General features: G+C 41.3%; 1 protein-coding gene across 3 annotated transcripts; it reads left to right on the top strand.

Moving 5' to 3' along the window:
* The first annotated feature begins 212 nt into the window (after positions 1–212).
* On the top strand, positions 213–26,614 carry ppm1bb (protein phosphatase, Mg2+/Mn2+ dependent, 1Bb). 3 transcript variants are annotated; one of them, XM_020646220.3, is made up of 6 exons: positions 213–623; positions 14,462–15,304; positions 18,177–18,294; positions 18,774–18,885; positions 19,877–19,934; positions 21,388–21,868. In XM_020646220.3, exons 2-6 carry the CDS (start codon positions 14,474–14,476, stop codon positions 21,724–21,726), a joined length of 1,458 nt encoding a protein of 485 aa, XP_020501876.1. In that variant the 5' UTR covers positions 213–623; positions 14,462–14,473; the 3' UTR covers positions 21,727–21,868. The 3 variants fall into 3 exon arrangements, with proteins under 3 accessions (XP_020501876.1, XP_065805469.1, XP_020501877.1); XM_065949397.1 differs by having other exon boundaries at positions 214–623; positions 21,569–24,423; XM_020646221.3 differs by lacking the exon at positions 21,388–21,868 and adding an exon at positions 25,208–26,614 and having other exon boundaries at positions 215–623.
* Positions 26,615–27,598: the final 984 nt, after the last annotated feature.

Below are 27,598 nucleotides of genomic sequence, written 5' to 3'. Positions count from 1 at the left end.
TGGACTCCGCCCATCCAAATTGTGTCGGCGTACGCCAAAAATCAGCTACGAGTATATTCTGGTGATCCAGTGCGTCACAGGACTTCGGCAATAGACCAATAAGAATACAGCTTCGCGCAGGGGCAGAGCCAACTGACAGCCGCGGCAGCCAATCAATCAACAGTTCGCGTAGACGTTGTAACCAATCAGCGAGCATTTGCCAAAAATAACACCTCCTCTTGTTCAGCACCCAAAGTCGAAGGATAGCTCTGGCCTTTCAATTGAAGAAAGTGCCAGATTCGTCACCGTTGTATAATATAACACAATTCTCAGTTACCCGTATTTGCGTTGGGACACTTCGGAATTACCTTCGTTTGAATGTGAGAGACTTGAACTGGCGTCAAACATGCGTAAAAATCAACGCTGTCCAAGCAGGGAACCGCCGAGAAAGGAATTATCGCCGCTCTTCTGAAAAGCCAAAAATTGCCGATTATATTTTTTTTTTGTCAAATAAGGAAACATAACACAGCTAGGTGGCTAACGTTAGCTCCGTAGATAGCTAACTCGCCGACATATCTTCACACAAAAAGCAGAATTACAGTAGATAATCAAGATTGGAACTCCATTCGCAGCAGCAGGAAAACGTAAGTACCATGCTAACTATCCGCGCTAACGCCATTAGCTGTGAGTTAGCGCTGTGCTCCAACGACAGCTAACAGTTAAGTTACCAGATGCTAACGTTAGCAGAGAAGGCCTTTTACGTACAGGGACCAGTGTTAGGTGCAATGGAGATCAGCATGTGGTCAGTGGATTGGTGTTTTTTTTTTAACACAGAAACACATTTACAAAAACAGTCAGTAGGCTCATTAAACATGAATTGTGTTGTTACAGTTACGTTAGCGTTTCAAACACACCGCCTGACCCATCATCTGAAGTTTTCAAAGTAGCTCTTGTTACCGTGCATCTTTATGGTTAAAGCCAACACTTTTCTATTTAAAAATTAAAAATCAATGTTAACAATCCTGTTCTTTTAGACTGGAGCTAATCCAGCAATGTGTAGGCTACATGCGATATAACGAGCTAATGACAAGCTTAAGCGGACTTTGTCATGTCGGTGTCAATGGTAATGCTACAAGGTGTGTAGGTATGTTTCAAAGATTTGATATTGTATCTAAAGAGAGAAAAGCATCAAACTTTTTCTTTTCTTTTCACCATGTAGCAAAAAATAAGGTTAATATATATGTAAAAAGTCATGCAGTGCCAGTAAGACAGCTGCTGTATGTTGTGTTGTTTGTGTGAATTGACCTTTCAGGGTAACTAGAACACACACAAAGGGGGGGTTGTGGTTATGACTTATTTGCCTTTTTTTTTAAACAATCTGTACTAGGGCTGGGGCGATATGGACCAAAACTCATATCTCGATATTGTTTAGCTGAATGGCGATACTCGATATGTCTTTTATTAACAGTGAAAACACATGGAAAATGGTAAATGGACTTAGGGGCGGCTGTGGCTGAGTTGGAAGGTCGAGGGTTCGATCCCCAGATGGGCAACATTTCCGATGTGTCCTTGGGCAAGACACTTAACCCCAAGTTGCTCCCACTGCTTCAGTGGCGGTGTATGAATGGGATTAGTTACTTCTGATGGATGATACTACATAGCGATCACTACCATCAGGGTGTGAATGGGTGTGACATGTGGTGTAAAAGCGCTTTGAGTAGTCGGAAGACTAGAAAAGCGCTTTATAAGCTCAAGTCCATTTACCATTTACTTGAGCTTATATAGTGCTTTTCTAGTCTTTCGACTACTCAAAGCGCTTTTGCACCACCTGTCACACCCACCCATTCACACCCATTCACACACTGATGGTAGTGGTCGCTATGTAGTATCATCCATCAGAAGTAACTAATCTCATTCATACACTGCCACAGAAGAAGCGGGAGCAATTCAGGGTTAATGTCTTGCCCAAGGACACGTAGGACATGTTGCCCAGCTGGGGTTCAAACCCTCGACCTTCTGGTTGAGAGGCGACAACTCTACCAACTGAGCCACAGCCGCCCACTTGGAAAAATAAACTACCTGTTTGTGAATTTAAGAAGTAATATTATAAAATACAAATGTTCCTTAAATACAATAAAAGAGAGAGAGGAGGAACAGGGTTAAGAGAGACAGACAGTCAGTCATCATCAGTAAGATGAGAAAAAGGTGACCTGACACCTCTGTAATGTTATTTTAATGCAACTTAAACTATATCGATATTAACGATATTGTCTTACCCTATATCAGAGATGGGCAACTTTGGTCACAGCAAGGGCCACATTCATTTAATTCTCACTGCCAGAGGGCAGGTAGGCTACAAAAACGATTACAGTCAATTATGTCTCAAATTTAACTCGACATATGCCAGTGATCAAATATTATTATGGAAATATTTCTGGTTTTCTTGATTTCATGGCAGATTTTGTCATGTTTTCTTAATGTTTTGATATATAAAAATTGACCTGAGGGCCACATTGAGGGTTGACGAGGGCCGCATGTGGCCCCCGGGCCGCCAGTTGCCCACCCCTGCCCTATATCTTGTTTAAAAAATATATCGATGTATTGCCCAGCCCTAATCTGTACACATGCAATGTAGTCAAAGTGCATAAGACATAATGATGGTAACAGCCTGGTAAGGTGTTTATAACCTTCAGTCTCCTCCCAACACTTTCCCACTTATCTACTGCACATCATTTCTATAAAGTATGTTAAACATACAGGACAGCATGGGACAGCATAGGACAGCACGTGATTTTCAGGGAATGCTAAGCTTTTGTATGATGTTTATTAGATATATTGTGGGCTTTATCAGGGAGTGGCAGGGCCAAGGGCAAAGGGCAGCTGTTAAAACGCAAGATTTGTATGGTTGGCTCTGACTGGAAACATAGGCTTTATTCCTTATTCTTCACGTGACATCATACGCTTATGGAACCACCCACCTGGCGGGCAAGAAAGGCTACCTACGACTGTACTCTACTGAGAGGTTATTAGTCTTAGTTGCTAACTACCCGTTTTTATCAGATTTATTTCTCAAATGAAAGACAGTTGTTATTGAATGTGATGCACAAACTGACGAGGAGACAAGCCCGGGTTGAATTTCTACAGGATTTAATTTGAGAAAGAAAACCCAGAGAGGAGGTGTTTTTTTTTTTTTTCTGTTTGGCGTCCTCTGTCCAAAAGAAAGGACTTCTCCTAATCGTGCCACAAAATATTGTTAACTTGATCAAAATAGTCCTGCCTTTTAACTTCCATTACTGCCCAAGAGCAATAAATCAATGGACAGCTGACCGTGATCCTGATACTATCATTAATTAATGTTAACAAGCTAATGTTAGCTAAGAAGCACTATCCAATGCTTGGATGATGAAGAATTTCTTGACCTTCACTTCCCCAACGGACATTACTGAACCAGGCTCATTGAAAAATACATAAAGCTGTCCATACTTTTGTAGACTTTCATTCTACAGCGGTGTAAGGAGAGGGATTCTCCTCTGAATATAAGCCAACATCACTGAGGTGACGTTCTGGTGTTACGGTTACTTCCGGTCTTGAAAAATGAAGCCGATGAGCCTGCAGGTCGTTGAGTGTCCGCTTGAGGCTGGCTCCAGGAACACCACATGTCACATACAGACAACAGGCAAAAAAACAGTTTTTACAGCATAGTTTAACATGTTTTTCTGCCTGTTTACAGCCTCTCGGGCTTCGTCCATTCATATTTACGGTCTATGGCTTCAGGTGATGTAAACATGCGTTGTTTAGAGGAGATATAAGCAAGTAAAGCTATGAATTGTTGACTCCCCCTTTTTCTATTTGAAACAACTTAAATGGCCATATACATAACTACAACAGTGCTTGTTAATGACCATACCCTGAAGACAGTTACATGTTAATACAAGCAGCCTTTAAATATGGCTTGATTTAAGCCATTTTTGTAGTTTATCTTTTTCTTCTTAGAGTAGTCTGCATTGAGATACTAACTCCTGCTAATAACTTCAGAAGCCTAAAATGTACACTTCTCCTTTAACATGTTCAGAACATTTTTTTATGTTTTGATATGATCAGTTAAGTGATAAGATAAGATGTACTTTATTGTACCCAAAGGGAAATTTGTCTTGGACTCTGTCCTGTAGTTACAAGATCATTAAAAAAGTCTCCTTTTGCAACAATTAACATCACAAATAAGACTTGTCAATGATTCTCAGTAGTAGATCTTTTTTTTGTTGCCAATAATTTCAATGAGAATACCTGGAGGTTTACATGTAAATGGGCCAGTTTGATCAGCTGTCTCATGGACAGGTTTTAATCTCACTTTATTTATTGATTAGTTCTCCTGCTTCCAACACAAATACATTGTTACCTAAGATTTTATTTCAATAGCCAAGCTCTTGACTTTATGTGTGATAAGGGAAAAGTGTTTCTGCCATCTCTCTAATAGGAATTTTATATGAGCCTAGTTTTTTTAGACTCTCTAAGAAGCTGTACACATTGCAAAGATTTGTCATCCAAGCCCAGGCTTGTAATCTTAGTTTTCATCATCAATTTTGTATTGTGCAGAGTTGAAAGTTAGCCCGTCAGCCAACCTTCTCACGGTCTCCAGTGTATCAGATAGCGATAAGGTGCACAGGTGACCAGTATATGACATCACTTGGCGGTCAGATTGTGCAGTGCTAGCCAGATACGAGTGGAGTTCAATAGCCGATAATCTTATCTGAGTCAGCAGTCGCTGTATAAAGACTGAGGAGTAGATGAAAGAGAGTGTCAGGGGGAGATTGTAACAGTCAACAAGCTTCCCTTAGAGTTTGATGTATCTTAAAGCTTTTTGCCCGGCTCTTATGGACCTGTTGATGTCACAATGTGCTTTTAAAATTGAATACCACTATATGAGATACATTGATCCTCTATACATTTGAGGAAATCCCAGTGATGAGTCTATTTCTCCATTTTCTGTGAAGTAAATGTGACTCTTTCTCTTTGCCTTTGAGATGAGTCACTTAGAGCAAGAGGTACAAATTGCTGACATCTGGGTAACGATGTAACATTTACTACTTAGCACTGCATATACACTTTTTGTGCTGATTTAATTGGTGAGATGTTCCTGGGATACATGCTGTTGCATAGGACCATCATGCCCATATCTTATCGGCCAAATAAAGATTAACACACCCCTTCATTCAAAGGCTCTGACTACAACTTCATTGATCTGCATTGCCAGGGAAACATCTGAACAAATAACAAGCAATATGGCTGAAATCAGAACATTTGCTGCCCGAGCGTAAGCCTCAATAGGGGAAGCATTTTTTTTTAGTTTATATGGATATCATGCTTTAGCTCTATTCCTAGTGGGACAGGACTTGAATGACGGAGTGTAGCCGGCTGAGTGTAGTTCAGAGTACAGGGCACAATGCAACCTGTCCGTACTTGGCTTCATGTAGTGTGGCTTGGTCCGAGCCAGGTAGATTTTGGCCCATTTAAGCAGCCAGGATGTGTAGCTTGCTGACCATGAGGAGATGGGCACTGATAAGCATGGATAAGAATTGTCTACGCCACCTTTAAGATCTTACTTTGGTTATTTTACAACTATACGCATTTGTAAAAAGAAAGGCAATCTGTGTTTTCTAACTCCACCGATCCACTTTAAAAAAATTCCGATCTGATTCCGATACATATGCACCGATACTGATACTGATGCGGAATATTTTTTAATCATAATTAATAGTGTTATTGTTGTTTTTGGTATTATGTGTAAAGCTACACAAAGTTGCAGTAAACCCAACATTGCATTGTGCCGGCTTCACATACAAACAGGAAGCGGCAACAACTGTCAGGTTTTCAAATTAAATGTTTTAAACTGAAGTGTAAGAATTGTCATTTTTACATTAGAAGGAGCTGTTCCATCTCGTTTGAATGTCTTGATGGAGACAATTTGTGGACACTTCTTAGAGTTCAGTCTGAATGTCTTCAAAGCAAGACTGTGCTCGCTGAGAATGTTTAAAGTGCCCGACAATCTTTCTTAATCTGTGCCATCATTCCGATATCCAGTCCAACACTTTGTGATGGTAAACAGACTTGGCTGGGATAAAATAAAACACAAATAAGACTAGTTATCTAAATATGTGAGTGAGTATTGTCTGTCAGAGCTTGGGATTTGATGAAAATATCTATGATGAAAATATTCTTAAATGGAAGCTCTAATTGTCTCTCCCTTCATTGTGTGTTGGTTGTTGATCACTTAATTTTGCACTTTGATGCTATTGTCTCTAAAGTTTACAGAAATGTATTAATCCCACCCGTTGCCAAGTTTTGAAAACGCCCTGCCTGTCGAGTGTCACTTTTCAACCATAAGCTTTATGTTGTGTTTGCGATCAACTCATTGTTGTACAATGAAAATCTTATTGACCGTGAAAGGAGAAAAATGCACCAGAGCTAGTTGTACAGGAGCCCATTGATCCTGGAGTTATATGGCCCATCTTGGAATCTCTGCAGCAGATTAGTGCACAAAAGAGAGATGAAGTAGGAGGGTCAATAAAGCATGTTGAAGTGCTGCATGTTGGATATGTGCACCTTTTGTTCTGAGCGTTATAAAAGCAACATAAAAAGGGAGGTAAGGTCAGAGTTGTAGTGTAGTAAATGTTTTTAAGGTTTCAGCAGTGAAGATAAAAGACTGATTAAATAAATGAATTTCAGAAAAAGGTGCAGAGTTGGAAGTAATTTCTATTACAATAGGGGACCAAGTACACAACATGGCAAGAGTCCCAATTCAGAGCAGGCTGCTTCAAAGTGTGTTTTTAAAGACTGAATATGTCATAACAGCTCTACAAAGCCTGTCTAACTTAGAGGCTTCCCCAAATGTGAAAGGAGAACCACAGTCCTCATTAACTCTCTCACATTCCTCTCTGGCCAGATTAGTTTGATGTTGCATTAACTCGGTCGTCCTCACTTCATAAATATGGGAAAATATCACATGATCATGTTGCAATTATCTGGTATTTCCATTAAGGTGGTCATTAGTCACATGGTCCACCAAACACATGACCAGTGAGTAAATTCACAGTAAAGTGTAAATGCAAGACAGCCAGTGTAACTGACACATGGATTTACTTGGTTTTCTCTTCTTTGCAGTGCTAGCACCACACGCCTTTGGTTGCATTGCTCCACACAATGTGTCAGTTTAACCTGACACAGCCTACATACTTTTATCTCAATGAACTCGATCATAACACTTCCAGATGCTATCTGTTCACTGTGCTTGTTTACATCCAGGTAAAGAGAGACAGTCTGTTAGCCGGGGCTACAGCCAGTCTATTGCTTCGGCCAGGCTAGTGTCAGGTGGCTGCATCATAGGTTTTTTAAAGATTTATATTTTGGCTTTTTGGAGCCACAGGTTGGATCCGAACCCGGGCTTCCCGCGCTGAGGACTACAGCCTCCATACATGGGACGTGCGCACCAACCAACGCGCCACCAGCGCCCTGGCTGCATTATAGTTGGAGCACAATATTTGGCTGGTATTGAAGGCAGACATTTAAAATATTAACAATTCTTTTAACCAACTAGTAATTCTGGTGTCGACCAGTGAGCTTGATGCCGTTTATTTATTTAGTTGGCTAGTCGCGCACATCTTTTGTCCAGACATATTTGTGCATGTTCAGCAAAGTCTTCAGGTCTAGAAGAAGTGGGCATAGAAAACAGAATTTATACCTCTTCATTCAATTATTTTCCTTGTCTTGAGAGGTTACATTCAGTTCCTCTTGATCCATTGATTTTACATATTCCTTTGGTGCATAAAATCACATTGCTTATTAAACGTAAATTTACAGAAGATGCTGGTTTAATCAGTTTGTAATCATTTCCTCTGACAGATTAAGGTAGTATGAGTATATGTGAAGGTTATTCAGTCTTTACAATGTAGACTGACACTGTTTCTGTTTTCCACCACCTCCATCTGGATGTGAAAGTGCTGTGTCTAAGTAATCCCATTGGAGTTTGCTTTTTATTTAAATCATCACCTCTATCATTCTTGGCCTTATGATTGGAAAACAAACGCACCCTTTAAAATATTCTAAACACTGAAACTGTGAAAGTGAAAATTGGAAAAAACTACTACCAAGTTAGCAAGAGGTCTCTGGGTTGTGGCCCCTAATGTTTGCTGGCAGAATAAGCTAGATAAATTATGGTCTACAGTTAAACTGTATTTCCCCCTCAGTCTTTACTGACATGTCACAAGGTAAAGGATTAAAATATCACACACTAAGTAACTAAAGTAGTAACTAAAGCTTTGCTGTGGTAAAGTACGGAACAATGGATGAGCTATCTGACATGTAATGTAAGGGAATATAGTTAACTCTTAATGCCAGCTAATCAAGGCTGAACAGAGGGTCATTGTTATTCCGATACTGCATCAAAAACAGTAACTCTCTTAATTTGAGTTGTTCTGACACTTTTCTGTCCTTCAATCCGGCTCTTCAGCATCTTTCAAAACAGGGTAACCCTCTATACATGAAGGTCATTCAGTCTTTAAAATATAGACGGAAGACAGGCGAGGCTCATTTGTCGAGTCGATGGTCGGGGGTTCGATCCCCAGCTCATGCGGTCACATGCACCTGCTGCACTGTTAAGTCAGGATTGGGTTAGGAATGGGCACTTACTGAGCAGCCTCAGTAATGAGTAAATGTGGCATGTTGTGTAAATGTGCTATGTCAAGTCCATTTACCGATTACCAACATTATTAGAAAAACATTGATTGGTGAAATTTTGCTAGCTTTGACATCTCAAGCTCCTAATGGCTCTGTTGTTTTTCCCATTGGGAATAAAATCCCATCAAGCCAATTTGTAAAACTCTACAAAACTTAAGATCTGTGTCTCAACTGAAAAGGCTGAGAGTTTCTGGAAAAACATTTACATGTCCTAAATGACATCTCAACGTAAGGTCTTTTGGAAAAAATAACTGAAATCAAATTTAAATCAAGTAATCAACAACCCAATCCGTTGTTTCAACAATCGTCTCTTCAGGCGTGGACCTACAGGGTGACTCTCAGTAAATTTCAACATATTTATTGATAGTCCTATTGCTGGAAGCGGTGCATTAACCTTGCTTCCAGGATAACATTAACTGTTGTATGTGAGTGTGCCTGCCTCTCAGAGCAGCACTCAGGCTCTCTGCAGCATTATGTAATCCCCGACCTTCCACTTCCCTCTTCGTTGCCAGTGGTTTTTGGCAGACGTGTGCGTCTTCGAATGAGGGGGTGTTGGTTTCGACCTGTGGTCACAGCACAGGGGACAGCAGTTTTGAGGAGGTTAAGTGGTTGAGAGTTCCTGGTTTCAGTCTGATGTCTCAATGGCATTATTTATTAGGTTTTCTGTACATGTGTGTTTTTTTGTTGTTGTTGTTGTTGTTGGCAGTCCATTGTAACAATTTCAGCCAGATAAGTCTCATAGTATCTGCAAGTGTTCCTGCAGCCTGCATGTCTCCTTTCAGGGTCTGGCTGCTGCGAATGCATTAATGGATGGATGATGCAACTCCCCTTTCCTCTCTACAAGGCGGGGTGTGTGTTAGTGTGTGTATGTGTGTGTGTGTTCGAGAGAGAGACATGGAGAGGGGGATGTTGCTGAATGAAGCTTAGCCTGGATGTTTGCCCTGCAGGGTGGGTGGTTGCTAGGCAATGGCAGTGTATTTGTTTTATTTTTAGAGAGAATCACTGCTGGTGAACATAGCTGATTTCTCTTTCCCTCACACACATATGTGAACACACTTTCTTACCATTGTGAACATATTTCCCAATTTATAGCCGTAGTAGCTGCTTGTTAACACTTGTAGAAGAGAAATGTGTTTGTACAATTCCACAGCAGAAAAGCAGGAGAAATGTGAATGGCGTGGCCCACTGCCCCACCCTGGACATGAAATCTAAACCGGCCTGGCATATTTATAGAGCTCCTTTTTCTCACACATAGATGATGACACCGCACACACACACACACACGCGCGCACGCACGTTCTTCTGTAACCAGCTGTAGTCACTCCTTGCATGTACCAGCCTTTTTTGGGCACATGCCTGTCATGCCGTGTGTGTACTCATGTAGCAGGTAACGCACAGCGAGGAATCAATATGTTAAAAGAAAAGAAAGTAGTCCAAGCACTTTTGATTTTTTTATCACTTTTCATTGATCTCTAGGTTCCATGAGCACGATACCAACTTAGCAATACATACTGTATGTAGCTCCAATCTCGCAGCAGTAGCGGACAATAAGGTCAGAAATGATTTGTATGATGGCAAAATACGGTGACAGAGATATGGCCTTTCGGTGCGGACACTGCAACTTCCTCCAGGCCGCATAGAGACACGCCGCCCAGCTTTACCGCTTATTTATTGTCTTGAATTTGAGTACTCTCTTCAATAAAAACTGCACTCCTTAAGGTATATTTACTAAACGGTAAAAAAACATTTTGAAACATGCAGGGAGAAAAGCTGTTTAAAAAGTGACGCCGTCTGCCTGGTCCGCCATGCAAGCTATCCAAGAATGCTTTGTGAGTAGCTTGTGGGGCATTGCAGGCTGGAAGTGTCTGAAATTTAGTTTTTAAATTCTATTTTTAATTTTTCCCATATGGTGGGTTTTTTGATCTTAGGCAGGGATTTTCAGAAACTTTATTGTGAGATGTTCTTTTTAGAGTTATGACACAGACTGAAATGAAATCTGCCTGATGCCTCTACATGATCTACAAACGCAAACAAGACGATCAGAAGAAGAATCATTATATCTGTATTCTTGTCATCACTACTGGATTAATGTCAGATAAAGATTTTACAGACGTAGAAACTTAGATAGTTCCACTTAAACAAGTTCAACCAAGTTTTGCTTGTATGCAAAACAAAGTGATCAATTACTATTTGTTATTTTATAACATTTATGTTATTAGGTACCCTAAAAGTACAATTTGGGGGCACGAGTGGCCGAGTGGTTTGTTTGTGCCCCATGCACAGAGACTGTAGCCCTTGCAGCGGACGGCCCGGGTTCAAATCCGACCTGTTAGTCCCCACTCTCTTCCTTCGGTTTCCAACACCATCCACCACTCTCTCGTTCTGTCGCTCTCTTTTTCTCTCCTTCTGCCACATACATCTTCACCCACATCGTACAGCTTCACACTGCAGATTCTCCTGCACAGCTTCTCACTGTTTCTGTCTCCCTGCTCTGTTTATCTTCTGCATCAGTAGCATGTTTACAAGGTCCCCGGAAAGCTCCATTCACATTTTCAACTTTCCAGTCTCAACCCATTAGGTTGTTGTTAATGATGTGTAGCGTGACAAAGTGATGGGAACCACAGTGGTACTGAACTGGCATCGGCATCACTAAACAAGCTTTTTAAACAGCGGTTTAAGTAGTCTAACAGGAGAGGTTGCATCTCAATTAATGCATTCACAGGAGGGATAGACTCTCTCTCTCTCTCTCTCTCTCTCTCTCTCTCTCTCTCTCTCTCTTGTCAGAGCATGTGTGTTGACCTTTCTCGCCATAGGTTAACAAGGGTTAGAGAGCAGTTACAGAGTTTGTTGGCGAAGTCACCGTATGCAGATGGTGTCACACCCTCACAGGACTAAAACAAATGTTTCTGTTGGTCTCAAAATATACTTCAGGTCCATCAATAGACCTGGTTAGCTCACTCAAATAAAGTGGCTGTGTGGGAAACAGTGCAGTTTACTAATTGTATTAGTTAGCTTGTGTGCAGATTGAAAGAGGCTCTGTGTGCTCAAACAAGCTTTAAGGCTGCAGTGTAATCCTCCCCTCTGGTTTCTCCTATGCTATCTTTGTCCTGTTGTTGGGATCTCTGGCTCTCACCATCCATGGAGTAATTAAAAGCACTCTGAATTCACAGAATGAACTACTGACACCTAATACTGGTAATTAGATAAGGGATTTTTAATACAAAGAAAGTAATTATTCACGAATGTAATTTGATCTCTTATAGATCTGATTGTAGAAGTCAGTGTTGCCTGAGATATATTTACGTTTTTAACATTGAATGTAATTATTTTGTTTTGTGAACTAAATCGTTGGGCATCAAGGCATTAAGCTTTAAAGGTCCCATATTATGCTTTTTCTGGTTTTATATGCCCTTGAGTGTGTTTTCCAAGTGTCCTGTGCATGTTTAGGCACATCTGTGTGCAAAAATTCAAAGTCTGCGGAAACGCGGCTTCTCCTACTTCCTCCTGTTAGCTGTAGCATTAGCCGCATGTAACGCTCGGTTCTAGCCCCCCCCGATAAAAATTTGTCAGTGCGGCGTCATTGTCAGTGTGAGATCACTGATCTAGGTTAGTGATGTGTCGGTCATGAACGATTTGTTCAAAACGAACGAATCATCTGGGTGAACGAACTGAACTGAATCACCTACTGAAAAGCGGCGTTCATTTCTCAACTTCATTTGCGCTCTCCCGTCTCTCTCTAGAGTCTAGACCGTAAGAGTCGCTCAAAGCCCGCCCTCCCTCTCTCTTTCATGTCAGTGATACATACTGACTGAACCAACAGGACCATCACTGAACGAACTGAGAGGAAGAGTGGAGCTCTCGTTCACTGAACGAACTGAACGAGAGCTCCACCTCCAAGTCTCTCTCTTCCTCTCAGTCAGACAGTCAGTGAGTGATTTGTGTACTGGACGTACTGAACAGAACGGTCGGGGGAAAATAAATGTGATTGTTTTAGCAGCTTTCAGTTTGCAAACTGTAGCTTTATCCAACTAAATTCTCAGCTCATTGGCTTATTATTCACCACCAGCTGTTCTCAGTACGATCGCGAGCAGAACTAAACGTTCGGCCGTATATAGGGCTTATTCAATTCTGATTCGCAGACAGTAGTACTGAACGATTCGGTGAACGAATCTTTTGAACGAATCACTTTACTGAACTGATTCTACTGATTCAGTACACTGAAAAGAACTGCTTTTCACATCACTAATCTAGGTCCAGTGGCATGTTGAAATTTCCAAGAAGCGTGCTGAGCAACTGACCAATAACGACAGAGCGGATTGGCAGACCAATCAGAGCAGACTTGGCCCACGTGGGGTCTAACAGTGTGGGCTCAGCAGAGCGTAGCTGATGGACTCAGAGCGTAGAGGGAGCAAGGAGGAGCAGTTCATGAAAACAGACACTTTTTTCGGACTTTAGCTATTGTGAACGTACAAAAGTAGGTACATAGATTAAATATACGAACCCCAAAAAGGACATAATATGAAAAACCTGCTGGGCTGTCCACGCTCTAGCAGATGACCACTCGTATTGTTTATGATATCTCTAGAACCGTACCACGGTTGGGGACAATTGCTATCGCTAGCTTACCCTTTTGCCATTCTATGGAGTTATAGCCCTTCAAAAATGTTATAAATCCAGCCTTTAAGTGAAGTGTTTATTCAGAGACTTTGAGACTTCCAACAGTGATAAATCCATGATTATTTGATTATTTATCTCCATTTAGACTCTCGAAGGTAGTGACGGTAATTTTTGGTCAGTCCGTCGACCAATCTGACACTTTCAATTTATTTTTCTCTTGTTTCGGTGGCGTCCAATCAGAAGCAGCCAAAGATCAAAAATAGACAAGATAGTTATTTGCCAGCCTGGGGAAAAAAAAAAAATCGTCCACAACAGAAATAATTTCTGTTAAACGGTTGTATACGGCCTCTACACAAGAGCTTTACGCATATAGAGCATTGCATGGATGGTGCCTAGTGGGCATTTTGAGTTTGTTTACATGTTTTTATTTCTTTTTGATCCCATCATTGTAGCATAAAAGGAGGATTTAGTATTATGTTTAGGCAGGTTTTTTGTTCTCTGTCCTTGCTGGTGAAGGTTAAGGTTGTAACAATACCAGAATTTTAACCTAAATATTAAACAATATCCATAACTGGTTTGGTTACCACAGCAACCAAAGTGTAAGACACCCAATGTTGGGTTATATCTTCTTTTCAATTATCATAAATTGCAACTAAGCTCCTGCACACTATCTGATTTGCACAATTACCTTCATTCCGATGTGTTTTTGCAATCAAGACCGTGTGCAGGAGTTAACATGCAATTTGGATCGACTCATTTCTCTCCTGCACACCTGTCTTATGAACTAGATCGTGGTCGTATGTATCATATTCCCTGTATTTTAGCCTCCTACGGATCGTGTCTTGTACTCACATGCTCTTTGCCGTTGTCAACAAACTGTTGTCATAGAGACAGGACGGACGTGCAATGCTTTTCTTCTCAGCGCACAACCACTTCATGCAAACACTTCCGAGCGCACAGCCGGCACTTTTGTGCCTGGAAAAAACGCTAGGTGGACACGGGGCCTAAGATTGTGTTGTTTCAAAAATACAGTATAGCAATTTTTTTTAAATGTTGACCATTTTGACAACCTTGGAGAAGGTTTTAAGCCTCCATTCTGACGTTTTTGTGTTCTGTCTCTTTGTTGAATCTCCAGCTGTAGGCAGCAATGGGTGCATTCCTGGACAAGCCGAAGACAGAGAAGCATAGTGCCCATGGGGAAGGAAATGCACTGCGTTATGGCCTGAGCTCCATGCAGGGCTGGCGGGTGGAGATGGAGGATGCCCACACAGCTGTGGTGGGACTACCCCATGGACTAACCGACTGGTCCTTCTTTGCTGTCTACGATGGCCATGCAGGCTCCCGGGTGGCCAACTACTGCTCTGGCCACTTGCTGGAACACATCTTAGGGGGAGGAGTTGACTTCAGTTCAGGACCCAGCTCCGTTGAGGGCGTAAAGGACGGCATCCGCTCGGGCTTCCTGAACATTGATGAGTACATGCGCAGCTTCGCGGACCTGCGGCAGGGCCTGGACCGCAGTGGATCAACAGCTGTGTGCGTGTTGCTCAGCCCGACCCATCTCTACTTCATTAACTGCGGCGACTCGAGGTCCGTGCTGAGTCGAGACGGCAAGGTGGGCTTCTCCACGCAGGACCACAAGCCCTGCAACCCCCGCGAAAAGGAGCGCATCCAGAACGCTGGTGGCTCGGTCATGATCCAGAGGGTAAACGGCTCCCTAGCTGTGTCCCGGGCCCTGGGGGACTACGACTACAAATGTGTGGACGGTAAGGGCCCCACGGAGCAGCTGGTGAGCCCTGAGCCTGAGGTGTGTGTGTTGGAGCGGGCGCCTGAAGGAGACGAGTTTGTTGTGCTGGCGTGCGACGGAATCTGGGACGTGATGTCCAACGAAGAGCTGTGTGAGTTTGTCCGCTCACGACTCATGGTGTGTGATGACCTGGAGAAGGTGTGTAACTCAGTGGTGGACACCTGTCTGCATAAGGTAAGTTTCTTCTTTCGTATATGATAAACATTCAAGGTAAAAAAGTGACATACTTTCTTTTTAGCTTGTTGTTGATTTTTTTTTTTTTTACACATAAATAATATGAAGGTACTTTTTTAAACTCCGGTTGGCTTCATCTTTATTCTTGTGGTTTTTGTTTAGACTAGGGCAGTCGAAAAAACATGAATTAATTACAGAAAGAATAATGAGTCAGAAAAATGAATGCTAATTAATTGCACTCTGACTTCATACATCACTGATCAAACCATCCAAAACAGCGGCTTTTGATTATTTTATCATTTTGAAAGATCAAAACCATCAAGGATTGATTGATTAGACTGCCCTATTTCTCTCCTCCTGTGTCTATGAACCTCTACCGAGAAGCACGCACACACACATACTGAGAGGTTCTGAGGTAGGCTAAGTCCAAATACATCTACATTGAATACATCTATTGATTTGCAGTCTTTCCCGTTTAATATGAAAATACTCCTACTAGAAAGTTCCGATGCCGATTAATTTTTATCGTTACGTTATGTCAATGACAAGAAGCTACCTACACGGCTGTGGGAAAAAGTTTGCGACTAACAAAACGTTGATGAAGAGGGAGAGACAAACTGTAAGAAGGGTGATGTAAGCAGTCTTTGGCAGAAAACAGACATATAGGTGTGTGGGTGGGGGGGGGGGGGGGGGGGGGAACTGAAGGAAAGCAACTTAATCAGATTGAAGTAAATGGTGAATTCAATCTTCATAAGCTAGATATGACCAACTATAAAGAAGGGTATGCAGTAAATCTACCTGTAATGCAATCCTTCTCTATTGTAGATATATGCAATTAATTGCACATAATTCTTTACAAAGCCTGTAAATCATTTGATTATTTCTAATCGACTGACAGACTTATTCATTTATAAAGTGTGTGTGAATTGTTTTTGTCTAACTTCGCTGTCTCTTTTTTCTTTTTAAAAACATTGCGGTCATGACAAGGAAGATATTAATCATTGTTTTGATACGAGTTACTTACTCTACACACATACCCTATACTTTCAGGCACTGCATAACACTCCTCCTCATGCTCAAGTGATACACATTATTTTCAAGTTCTATATATAATGCACTCTGCAAAGCTCCAATTGATTTCTAAACAGTTATTCAATATAATAACCAGGAATATGATCAAGTATGAAACGATGCCATATGTGATACGATACGGTTGGATATATCAATGACATGATTCAACATACTGTAATCGATTGCGTTTCTCATCAGTTCAAAGTTGGGATTTAACAAAAAAGTTATGAGAAACTCAAAATACCATAACAACAGCTACAGAGACATGGTATGATCTGTAATTCTAATGTAATAAAACTGAACATGTCACTGTGAGAGATGAGATCAATCAGATATTGAGTAATGCATCGTTGCGTTCTACTTCCTGTCCCGTCATTGTCCGCTGCTCCGCTCAGCTTATGATCAAAGAAAAAGCAAGAACCACTCTTTGCCTCAGGTGAACCCACCCACCAGTCCTGGTCTTGGACTTTTACCTTCCTTTTACCGCCTGTTTTGTGTCTTGAGTACTTCAAGAACCAGTGAGTGCAAAAGCAGCCTAGTTATTTTTACCTTAGCAGATGGGTTATCTCAAGTGACGGCCACACGCTGTCATAAATCTCCTCTGCTGCCGCTGCCTTTTGTCATATATGTGACACTGTACATGACAGAGTCCTCACAGTGTGGAAAAGTGAACAATCTGATTTTAGTCAATTCCAGCTCTGGACTTTAACGGAGAATGTACAAGACTAATTGGAAAATATTTGTGTTTCCTGACCATTGACCCTCCTGTGTTTTCTTAAACGTAGAGCTCTCAGTTCTAAATATAAATTTGTTCACACTCCTCCACAGAGCTTCTTCTACACCTTTACGTCAGCCGGCTTAGCAGCGGCCCCAATTCTATCTGTACCGAATCAAACCATCTACCGCATTAGCCTGGAAGAAAATAATTTTTACATTGCATGTATACAGTACATAGAATCACAAATAACCATATGTTAAACTTCCAAACTGTAATAGGAGGAAATATAATGTAGTCTGAAAGTACACATAGATACATAATATTAGTAAGAATTTAACTCCAGTTATTTACATAATAAGTGGTCATTTAAATCTACTGACAAGTCTGGGAAAGTAAAAGGAACTTTGAACTTAAGCAACCAACCCAGAGTAGAGATGCACCGTTGTATCGATTGGCCCATTGTCAAATAATGTGCTATGAACCGTGTTAGTAGCAAAAGTCTGTCTAAACAAACACCTTGTTCGATGACACTGTGAATACCTACGGCTCATTTAAATGTTGTTTTTTTAATGTCATGTTCTGCCTCTCCTCCCGTGAGAAAGGGAAAACGTTTTGCCGTTGGGAACATGTGTGAACAAGCAACTCAGGAAGCTTAAGATTTCAGGGCCTTGCTGTCGGGAAATGTTCAACACAAAAAGTTTCATGTATGTGTAAAAACAGCTGTATGATTGTGATCTCTCCCCTGTTTTTAAAGGAACTGTAGAAGGCACAGACTGCCGGCTGCTTGTCTTATTTTGTACTGAATGTAAAAGCATTTTTTTAAAGAGAATAAAAAAAAGTCTGCTCAGTGATGTTTTGATTCAGCCACTATCAGTTAATCAGTATACCAGCCACATACTTTATGTACGTTATAGATGTTATCATATTTTTTAGCTACTCCTCATGATCCCCCTCATCCCACCAAAAAAACATTTTTTGTTGTTGTTTTGTGTTCAGCAGATTTCATTGCTGTGTTTCAGAATGATAGATGAATGAAAATTGAACCTGTTTGTTCTCTCTCCGTGTCTGTAATCATTCTTGCAGGGGAGCAGGGACAATATGAGCGTGGTGTTGGTGTGTTTACCTGGAGCCCCAAAGATCTCAGAAGAGGCCATGAAGAAAGAGGAGGAATTGGATAAATACCTGGAGACTCGTGTTGAGGGTCAGTAAACACGACACGGCTTCACCTCTGCACTTATAGACATATAACACTGATTCAGTCATGATATTCTGTGGGACACACAGATTCATCTTTACGTCAATGAATTGAAATCTCACTGGATGATTTGCTGAATTGTGTCCTATCTATCTGTAGATGCCTCTTTAGAAAATGTTTTTTAAATAATGTTAAACAAGACAAAAGGCCGCTTACAGTGCTCAGTTTCTGTGTACATAATCAGGACAATATAAACATTTTTTAGGTTGTGTAAATATTTAAAAATCAGTCTGCCTCACTGTGGTTCTCTAAATGGTAAACAGTGGATTATCTGATTCTTCCACCACTATAGCTGATACCTCAGCCTCTGCAGAGGAATCTGGAGGTCTTTTACTTCTAAACCTTGGTGTGTTATGTACCATGACCTTGCCTCAGTGTGTAACATGACCTCTCACAAACAATTCATTCTATTTGTGTGTGTGTAGAGCTACTGGGAAACTGTGGGGAGGCGGGAGTCCCTGACCTGGTGTCTGTCCTGAGGAGCATCGCCACAGAGAACATCCCCAACCTTCCACCTGGGGGAGGCCTGGCCAGCAAGTAAATACACGATCAGGAACAACACTACACTGCATTTCATAGATGCAACTATCATTGTATAGTTTACATATAAAATAAATGAAACAGAATTCCTTTCAAAGATAGATGATAGATGACTTTAGATACTGCACACACACACAACCAGCAAAGTTATGGAAAGAAAGAAACCGATAGAGTTCTTACAAAACATTATACTAAATATTGAGTAATTTACAAATCATTCTATCCCTGAAACACCATCAAATTGTCAAAAAATTCTGGTTAAAAGTTCCCAAAGTCACACTTTCAATTATTTAAAGTGTTTGCCTTGTTCAACCGCTACAGTGAAAAACACAGTGCACTGTATGTCTGTTTTAGTTTGCTTGACTAATGACTGAACCAAAAGCGTTTCTAAGAATTAGGGCTGTCAAACAATGTTTATTTTTAAATCACGATTAAATAGCTAGTCATGTTTAATCACATTTTTAAATGCATGTTTAAAATTATATTATTTTGCATTTAAAAATAAAAAATGGTTCGGCTTTTATTTTTAATTTTTGCTCTCTGAGAGAAGCTGAGAAAACTTCACTTGCTGTTTGAATTCAAACCTGCTTTTATTTTGAAATAAAGTACATTCTGGTACATTGAAGATTACGCTCTGCTACACATTTCCACAGTTTTTGGATGTTTTATGATGCTTCCACACAAACAAATCATCATAATTGAATAAAAACAGTTGCTACTTGCAGCTTTGGTCCAAACGTGCACTTGATATCTTGCGAACGCGCAGATAACACTCCTGAAAACACTTATACGTACACATTCACAGAGAGATAGGGTAGTCTCTTTAATGCATGAAAAGCAGACACTCAGGTATCGACTCAGCTGCTTTCTTGGCTCCATTAAAATGTGAATCAATATACATTTGCAGAGAATGAACTGTTAGTATTAAGCAGGGAGTTGTCCTCTTTTCTAAGCAGCCGCCACTCTGTGTGTTTTTGTGTATTTGCAGACGGAGTGTGATTGAGGCCATGTACAACAAGCTGAACCCTCACAGAGAAGAGGAAGGGGTGAGTTGATCACTCTCTGAATACCTCACTTCTTCGACCTTTCACCTCACCTCACCCCTCCTTCCCTCTACATGACCTCATACTGACACACCAGCCCAGACAGGGACACTCTTTGGTGTGTATCTGAGAATGAGTGAGTGAAACTTGAAGACGTGAAAGGAGGATAGACTTTGATAGAATAAACTGGACGAGCTGAGAGAAACTCAACTTTGATTATGTGTTCATCACTGAAATATGTAAAACCTCAGTAATGAACTCCTCACTACCAGCAGACAATCAGATTCTACATTTTCTGTAAATAGAGAGTATCGATAAATTAAATTTGTACTTTGGAGGGAGTGAACTTTGCGGCTCGACCAGCCAGATCTCCTCTGCGCATGTTCTGGCTCCTAACAACACCAGCTCAATATGTCACCACCCATGGTGGGGGTATTTTGGCTTCATTTTTGTTCAAGGGGAGAAGGTGGAGACACATTGTCCATATTTACATACAGTCAAACAGAATGAGTCATACCAATTCGGCAGAAGCAGGCAGTGCACAACACAAGCCACACAAAAAAAAAAAAAATCCATCTTCATAAAAAGAAACTGGTTTAAAATAGAAACTAGACTACGGAGCACCTGAAGTCCCATAAAGTAAAAAACAATATTGTGCACACAAGATATTAACTTGTGCTCACCAAGTACTATGTTGTGCGCACAACGTAATATCTTGCGTGCACTTGTTGGATAATAACTTGTGTGCACAATATTTTTTTTGAATGAAGGTATTGCAAATACGAACATTAAATAAAGTTGGATCATTTTAGTTTGTGTCAGAAGAGAAATATAGTTAAGAAGCCTGAAAAATCACTATCTTAATAGCATAAGTATCTTACAAAAAATGCCATCTCCTGTACAATTGGCAGTTTCGAGCCAGAACTTACCCAGTACTTGTTGCCAAGGACTTGTATCTTTGTTGCCGTGGAATCAAAACAGGTATCATTATTGTTTGGTGTAAACTAAAACAGTATAGAAGTTGAGCATTGGCCAGGTTGAGCATTATTGTTTTAAATTCATGTTGAGGGTGGATGTGATGGTAGAGGTGTGGCTGTATTGTCATATTAATTGTCAGTGGAGTCTAAACCTGCAGGCTTTTTATTTTTCTGGGCTGTGTGGGTGATGGCCCCCCCCCTCCCCCCAAACCGACTCACACACACACACACACACAGCAAATATCACAAAGGGTTGTTGGTCACAGGGTCAGAGGTAGCGTTTGCATGGGCCTGTACGACTAGTGCAAGAATGTCTCTGACATCGTCATGTCAGTGTGTGCAAGATATTTGTGTCACAATGATGTGTGAGCTGTGCTGCTGTTTGTTAGATGTATGTGTGTGTGTGTATATACATATGTGTGTGTGTGTTTGACCGTGGAGCGTGCCTGCAGAGTCTGACCCCTGGCGTGTCACCTCAGGCCTGTGCGGGGGGAGAGGAGGAGGAGAGTGAGGAGGGAGGTGGCAGCACTGCAGCTCATCTGCTGGAGGCTCTGCGGCAGTTCCGCCTGCACCACCGGGGGCAGTACCGCTCGGTGCTGGAGGATTCCCTGGCCGCCTTCCACCTGCCCGGGGAGGAGAGCACTGCCGAGGGAGCCGGGGAGTGCCGGAGGACCTCTGAGGATGAAGACGACAAAGACGGCCAGGAGCAGCCCGCCTCCCCTACCTCTCCCCCCTCGCCCCCACCCTCACCCGCCAATGCAGAGCCGGAAGGCAGCCAAGATGCGCCTGCCCCTGAGTCCAATCCCTCCTCTAAATGAGCATCTCCCAGATCCGGTCAGATGTGCTTTGACCTCTCCTTTTACCTTCATTATAGAACTTGAATGGAAAAAATCTGCCGATCCAGCTGTATTTCACGTCTGCTTTTTCCATTCATATATATATCACTAATACAGTGGAAATAAAAATGGCCCCTCCTTCCATTCAAATTCTGTCTTGGAGCTTCATACAGTATATCCCTCCCCCCCTAAAAAGGACTCTTTCCTTCTCTTCTCTGTCTGTTCCCGCTGATCACCTTGGCTTGGATTCCCAAACTGCCAATTGCCAGCCACTTTAACAGACTGATGTTTACAACTGAAGATTATAACAAATTACTATAACATGCAGAAGTGGCTGGTGAAGCAGAAATGAACCTTGCACTCCATGGCCAACATTTACAAGTATTGGCTTCTGGCTGACACCCCTCTCCTCCCTTTCCCCCCCCCCCTTCCCTCGCTATACCCCCTCACCTGCTTTGCAGCAAATGAACTGTCAAGGAAAAGGAGAAAAAGACCCTCTGAACTGCAGCTGTGTTCAACACACTGCTCTGTGTTCAGGCTGACCCTGTCTACAGACTCAGAAAGCACTCTTTTGCGTATATGTGTGCATGTCTGTATGTGTGTGTGTGTATGTGTGTGGGTTCGAGTGACCAAGAAACACACAGATCATCAACACTGAAATGTGTGTTTTTGTAGTGGGTGATTTTTCTGAATGTTAGTCCATTAAACACCATTCTCGACGAAGTTAGGTTCATCAAGGCAGTCAGGGTAGCGCTTAACTGGGCAGTTGACCACAGGGGGGGACACTCTTGCAGGTGGTTTAGTGTGTGTATGCTTTGAGGTTGAGCTTCTTTTTTGGATTAAATCATTCCATCAACACATGAACATAATTCCATGTCACAGTATTTGAATATGCTGCCTCAGTTCTGCACAACAAGGTGGAAATTTGTTTCTGGTTTTTGTTTCTTTCTGGTGAATGTAAATGTGTGAAGAGGGAAAAAACACGTTCACCATTTTTAGATGGAAATAGTTACAACTGTAATTAAAATCGCACTGCAAGAAAAAAATGAACATTGGGGTGAAACATGTTTAGAAACCTTCTCTAGTGGGCAAAGCAGCAATACAAAAGCTTGTGTTGTTTCCAGATTAAAACGATTTGTCCATGGAACAGAAGCTGTCCTTTTTATATCATGCTCTACATCAAATTTGACATGGCTCAACTTTTATGAGCCTTTTTTTTTTTTTTTTTTTACATGTCGGTGTTAGCTGTTCTATTAGCAGCTCAAATCACAGCCACCGTTGTCATGGCCTTGATTAAGACCGTCTACTCCACTGGATGGTAGACAGTCCCAGATGTCTTCAAAAAAAAGCTCAGAAGCGGGCCTTCGTGTTGCTCTGTAACAGATGGTTGGAAGTAAACCAGGTTTACATTTGACACAAAAAAAAACAGTTAATCTTAACCCTTGAAGATTTTTCTCTTGTAAAACTAAATAAACCTTTTTGAAAAGCACTTCAGATAAAGTGTTATTCAACTTAATGGTGTGTAAAAGTTTTTTGCCTGGTGTTATGGAAAGGTGGGCTTTATGCTGTTTTAGAAGCGCTTGAACTGTGGTTTATTTTTTCCTGTGTTACAGGACAAAATACTTCAAGGGTGAAAAAGTACTGTTTTTTTTTTTGTCAAATGAATCTCATGCTAACTATCACACCAACATTGTGTTGCACCCCACATGTGCTTTTTCTATTGAAACATCTGAGATTGTAATCCCATGTTGGCATGTCATGTTGTGCTTATGTATGCATATGTGTGATTGGACAACGCGGTGCAAGACTCAAAAGAAGACATGTTTGCATAAGAACAGTACCGGTTACTTGTTTTGAGCTGAATACTTGTATCATCATTGGTAACATGCTATGATTAGCATTCAACTCAAAGCACAGTTGAGTGTAAATCAGATGAAACTTGAGCTAAATCTGACTCTGGGGTGGAACATGATGAATTAAAGAGTAAAGAATGATTCACTGTAGTTATGATCAGGATTTTTCTCTTGGTGTTAACACAGCCATCGTTTGGGGACCCTCAAAATATTACACCTTAAAATTAGCATGTTAGCAAACCTGCTAGTGCATATGCTAACAGTGAAAACTAAATTTAGTGTTTGGCTTGTTTTAATGCAAACGTTCGGTATGACATGTTTATCATGCAAGTGTGCTAATATGGTATTGTTTGTTATATAACATGCTAGCAGGCTATCTAGGCACTTATATGTTAGACAGCTGTGACTTACAGGCTTTCTGAAGTGTTTGAACAAGCAGTGGAAAAGTGATCTGATGATGGCACCACATCACAAATGTTTCTACAAAAATATAATTCCATCTAATTGTTCAAATATTTGTCCCTGAAGGACAACACACCGGATTAACTGTGGCCAGATTCTGTTCAGTTTTCTTCCCTGAGAGCAGGTAGAGGAAGGTTGTGTATGTTTGTATATTGCCCAGTAACCAGCGACTCTTGTAATGCATGCACTGAACTTATCTCTTCAGTAAAGGCACTTAGAGGGGAGGTTATGCTGAACAGTGTGTATGTATGTGCGTTTGTGTATGTATGAGTTATATTTGTATGCGATCATGTGGGACAAATCAGTCCCATGCAGTTAAAATGACTAATGAACAAAATAAAAATTGATTTGAGGTATAATGCTATGATTTGTGTCAAGTGTATGAGTATCTCTCACTCTCCAAACTGACTGTACAGCTGTGTTTCTTGTCCCCCCCCCCCCCCCCCCCCCGTCGCCATGCAAATGTGTAAATCATGGTTGTGTCCTTTTAAAGTCATGTGTTCCTATTTAAAATGAGTTTCAATCCCTGTTGCGGCAAGATATAAAGTGGCATTCCTTGAACCTTCAAGTAAAAATGATTAGTCTTGTGTGTCTGTCAAGTTTTAGGGAACAACCCAAGCAGAAAATAGACCCTCACCCTCCTTGCCTCATTTCCCATCCTGTCAGCTTCTAGCTCTAGCCTTGTCAATGTATTTAAGACATTTTAAACTATAGGATCCTTTAAAAAACAAAAGCAGCAAAGTGGTTTTTGAACTCCAAAAACAAGCGCCCACCGCTGTGTTGCATGACAACTAGCAATGGGAAGCTGCATGTAGACTTCAGGGACTTCTTTCTCTTGCCCCCCACCCCCCCTCCCCTTCCCTCCCCCTGTTTTTCAGTCTGACAGTTGGCCTCGTGATTCTCAGCAAGGTGAGTCATCGGAGGTCTTGGTTCTGGTTGTGTTAATGTGCAAACTTAATCGGGTTGAATCTCGAGTCTTTTAGTTTCATCCATTCATTTTTGGGTAGATAAAAAGAGGCCAGCAAGGATCAGAGTTTTATCTTTTTTAAAGCATTAGGAGGTAAGTTAACCACTCTGCAGTCATAGAAGTAGCAACAGCTAAACCTAACACACACCTTTCTCCATTTCTTTCCCTCTTACTCACCCAGAGTGCCGGTGATCTGGAAGACCCCTGGTAGCTGTGGAAACAACCCCCTCCCTGTCTCCTCCTGGTGATTGGTGCGTCCACCCCAAAGGAGGAGTGTCTCTCCATTGCGCCATGTCTTTCTCCACTAAAAGAGGACATGTGGTGTGTGTTGGAGTGCGTGAGTGTGCGTATGTCGGTTGTGCGTGCGTGTGTGTGTGTGTGTGTATGAGTGTGTTTGCAGCAGTGGGACAAAGACGACAACAACTACACACACACACACACACACACATACCGCTTTAAACCTGGAAGAAAAAAAAAATCACTTTTCAGAAATGTCAAGATTTTATGAACTGAAGCATTGTGATGGTAGGGATGATTTTTACCATTGAGGTGTTTTTTCTTTTTCTTTTCTTGAATGTTGACATTGAACACATAACTTCACAATGACATGAGGACCTATAATGTGTGTGTGTGTGGGTGCGTGTTGCGTGTGTGAGAGAGAGTTTATGTGTGTGTGTGTGTGTGTGTGTGTGTATGAGAGTGTTTCAAGGAGGGCCAAGAGAAGACAGATGATGGATAAAGACTTTGTATGTAACTCTTCTTCTCCTGGATTTTTTTTTTTTTTTTTTTTCGTGCTCCTGGGTCTGATAATTGCATAACACCTTTGCTTCTCCCCTCTTAAAAAAAAAAATAAAGACACACACTCTCTCTAACACACACTTAAAACACGGAAAGAAACCCATAAACACCCTCCTTCCACCCTTCCCACTTCCACCTGTGCACGTATGTGATGTGCCCCCTTTGCAGGGCACTGCATGAGGACTTTGGTTCTACATGTACAGCTACGTGGTTTTCTAGTCGACCCCGGATGGACAGCCATTGGTTGAGACTGACGGAACCTGAAGGACCTCTGCATTCTGATTGGCTCCTGCTGTGTGAGAAGTGGAAATGATTTGGAATTTTATTCTTATTTTTTGTTATTATTAGGATTATGACGATGATAATCATGATGGGGAAACGGGAGGTTATCTAGTTCACTGAAGAGCCGAGTGCAAGTTGGACTCATGGAGGCGGGTGGTGGGTAGGGGGGGCTGTTGTATCACTGGTGGACTTCCTGCAGGAGGAGGAAGAGGGACAGGGCAGGTGGGTGGGGGTGTCAAATAGGCTCCTCCACCCCCCCACCCCCCTCGCCCCTCACCATTATGGTTGGAAGTACACATGACAGAGGACTGTCCTAACAGAGGAAAGTTTTTTTTATGTTGTCCATGAGGTTACTAGCTGCTCGCTATGTAGAGTGAGTGAACTCCCTGTTTTAACCCTGTTCCTGGTTCTCAGACTGCATTGGTAATGTTTGTATTGCTGTTGTTTGATTGCACTCACATTTGATTACAGAAAGCGTCTATATATGAAATAAAATACCTGCCAAGGATCTGGTGGTGGCTGTGTATTTTAATAACAGAGCTCATGTCGTCTCTGGAGTGTTTGTGTACTCTTTGCACAAGATCATGCTGTGTTATCTGCTACTGAAAGAGGCTTGAAACAATAAGTTTAAATATAATGACCCAATCAAATAACTCCAAATCCTAAGTCCTCAACCGTAGTTCTAACAGGGCAACAAGTAGGCTTTACCAATTAACAAAATCACTTCTGATTAATTAATAGTTCTATTAATTAGTATTACTGATGGGTAAAATTTCTGTCCAGGATTTCCACTATTTAGTTTTAAAGAAATTCAAATGTTTTATTCATAAATGTTAGGTACTGTTGTGGAGTTTAAATTCCCCCAAAATATCCAGCAATTTTCAATTTTAAAGAAATCCATGAAAGTGTTTTTTCATTTGGTTATTCTTTCTAGTGTTGAATCAAATGCTAAATTGGTTATAATGCCACATTAGGGTTGGTGGTAGAAATCATACATCGAGGGTCAAATGTTCACCTTCCTGGTTCGTCAGAGAGGGTAGGTATTATGCTGCCTTCAACTGCCCTGTGAAAATATCGTATTTACGAGTGATGATTATATGAACGTCACTGCAAAGTCGTAATTATGAGTGTTGTGAGTATGCTAACATGCCTATTGTTTTAACAATGAAGAAAATAATGAGCACCTGGTAATTATAATGTTATTTTAGCTTATAAACGAATTAAAACGTAAGCTGCACACCTGATTCACATTCTATGTTCTTCATTCTGAAGCACAAAGGAGCTCTTTTGGTAATCAAACATCAGCCACGAATAAACAACCTAACTTTTAGCGTCCGTGTTTTTTTTTTTTTGGTCGGGTCACTTGAATTTTGTGTTATTAAAGACTGCACTCATAGGAATAGCTGTATTTCCGAGGAGCACGTGAAAGGCAGCATCAGGCAGGTGCAGCGGAAGTCACCTCATCCCACGCCTTCAAATGGACTCGTCCATG

This window comes from Labrus bergylta, chromosome 21, assembly GCF_963930695.1.
Source record: "Labrus bergylta chromosome 21, fLabBer1.1, whole genome shotgun sequence".
Taxonomy (NCBI): domain Eukaryota; kingdom Metazoa; phylum Chordata; class Actinopteri; order Labriformes; family Labridae; genus Labrus; species Labrus bergylta.
Note: the sequence above shows the minus strand (reverse complement) of the source record. Positions and strands in the feature narration are given on the sequence as shown.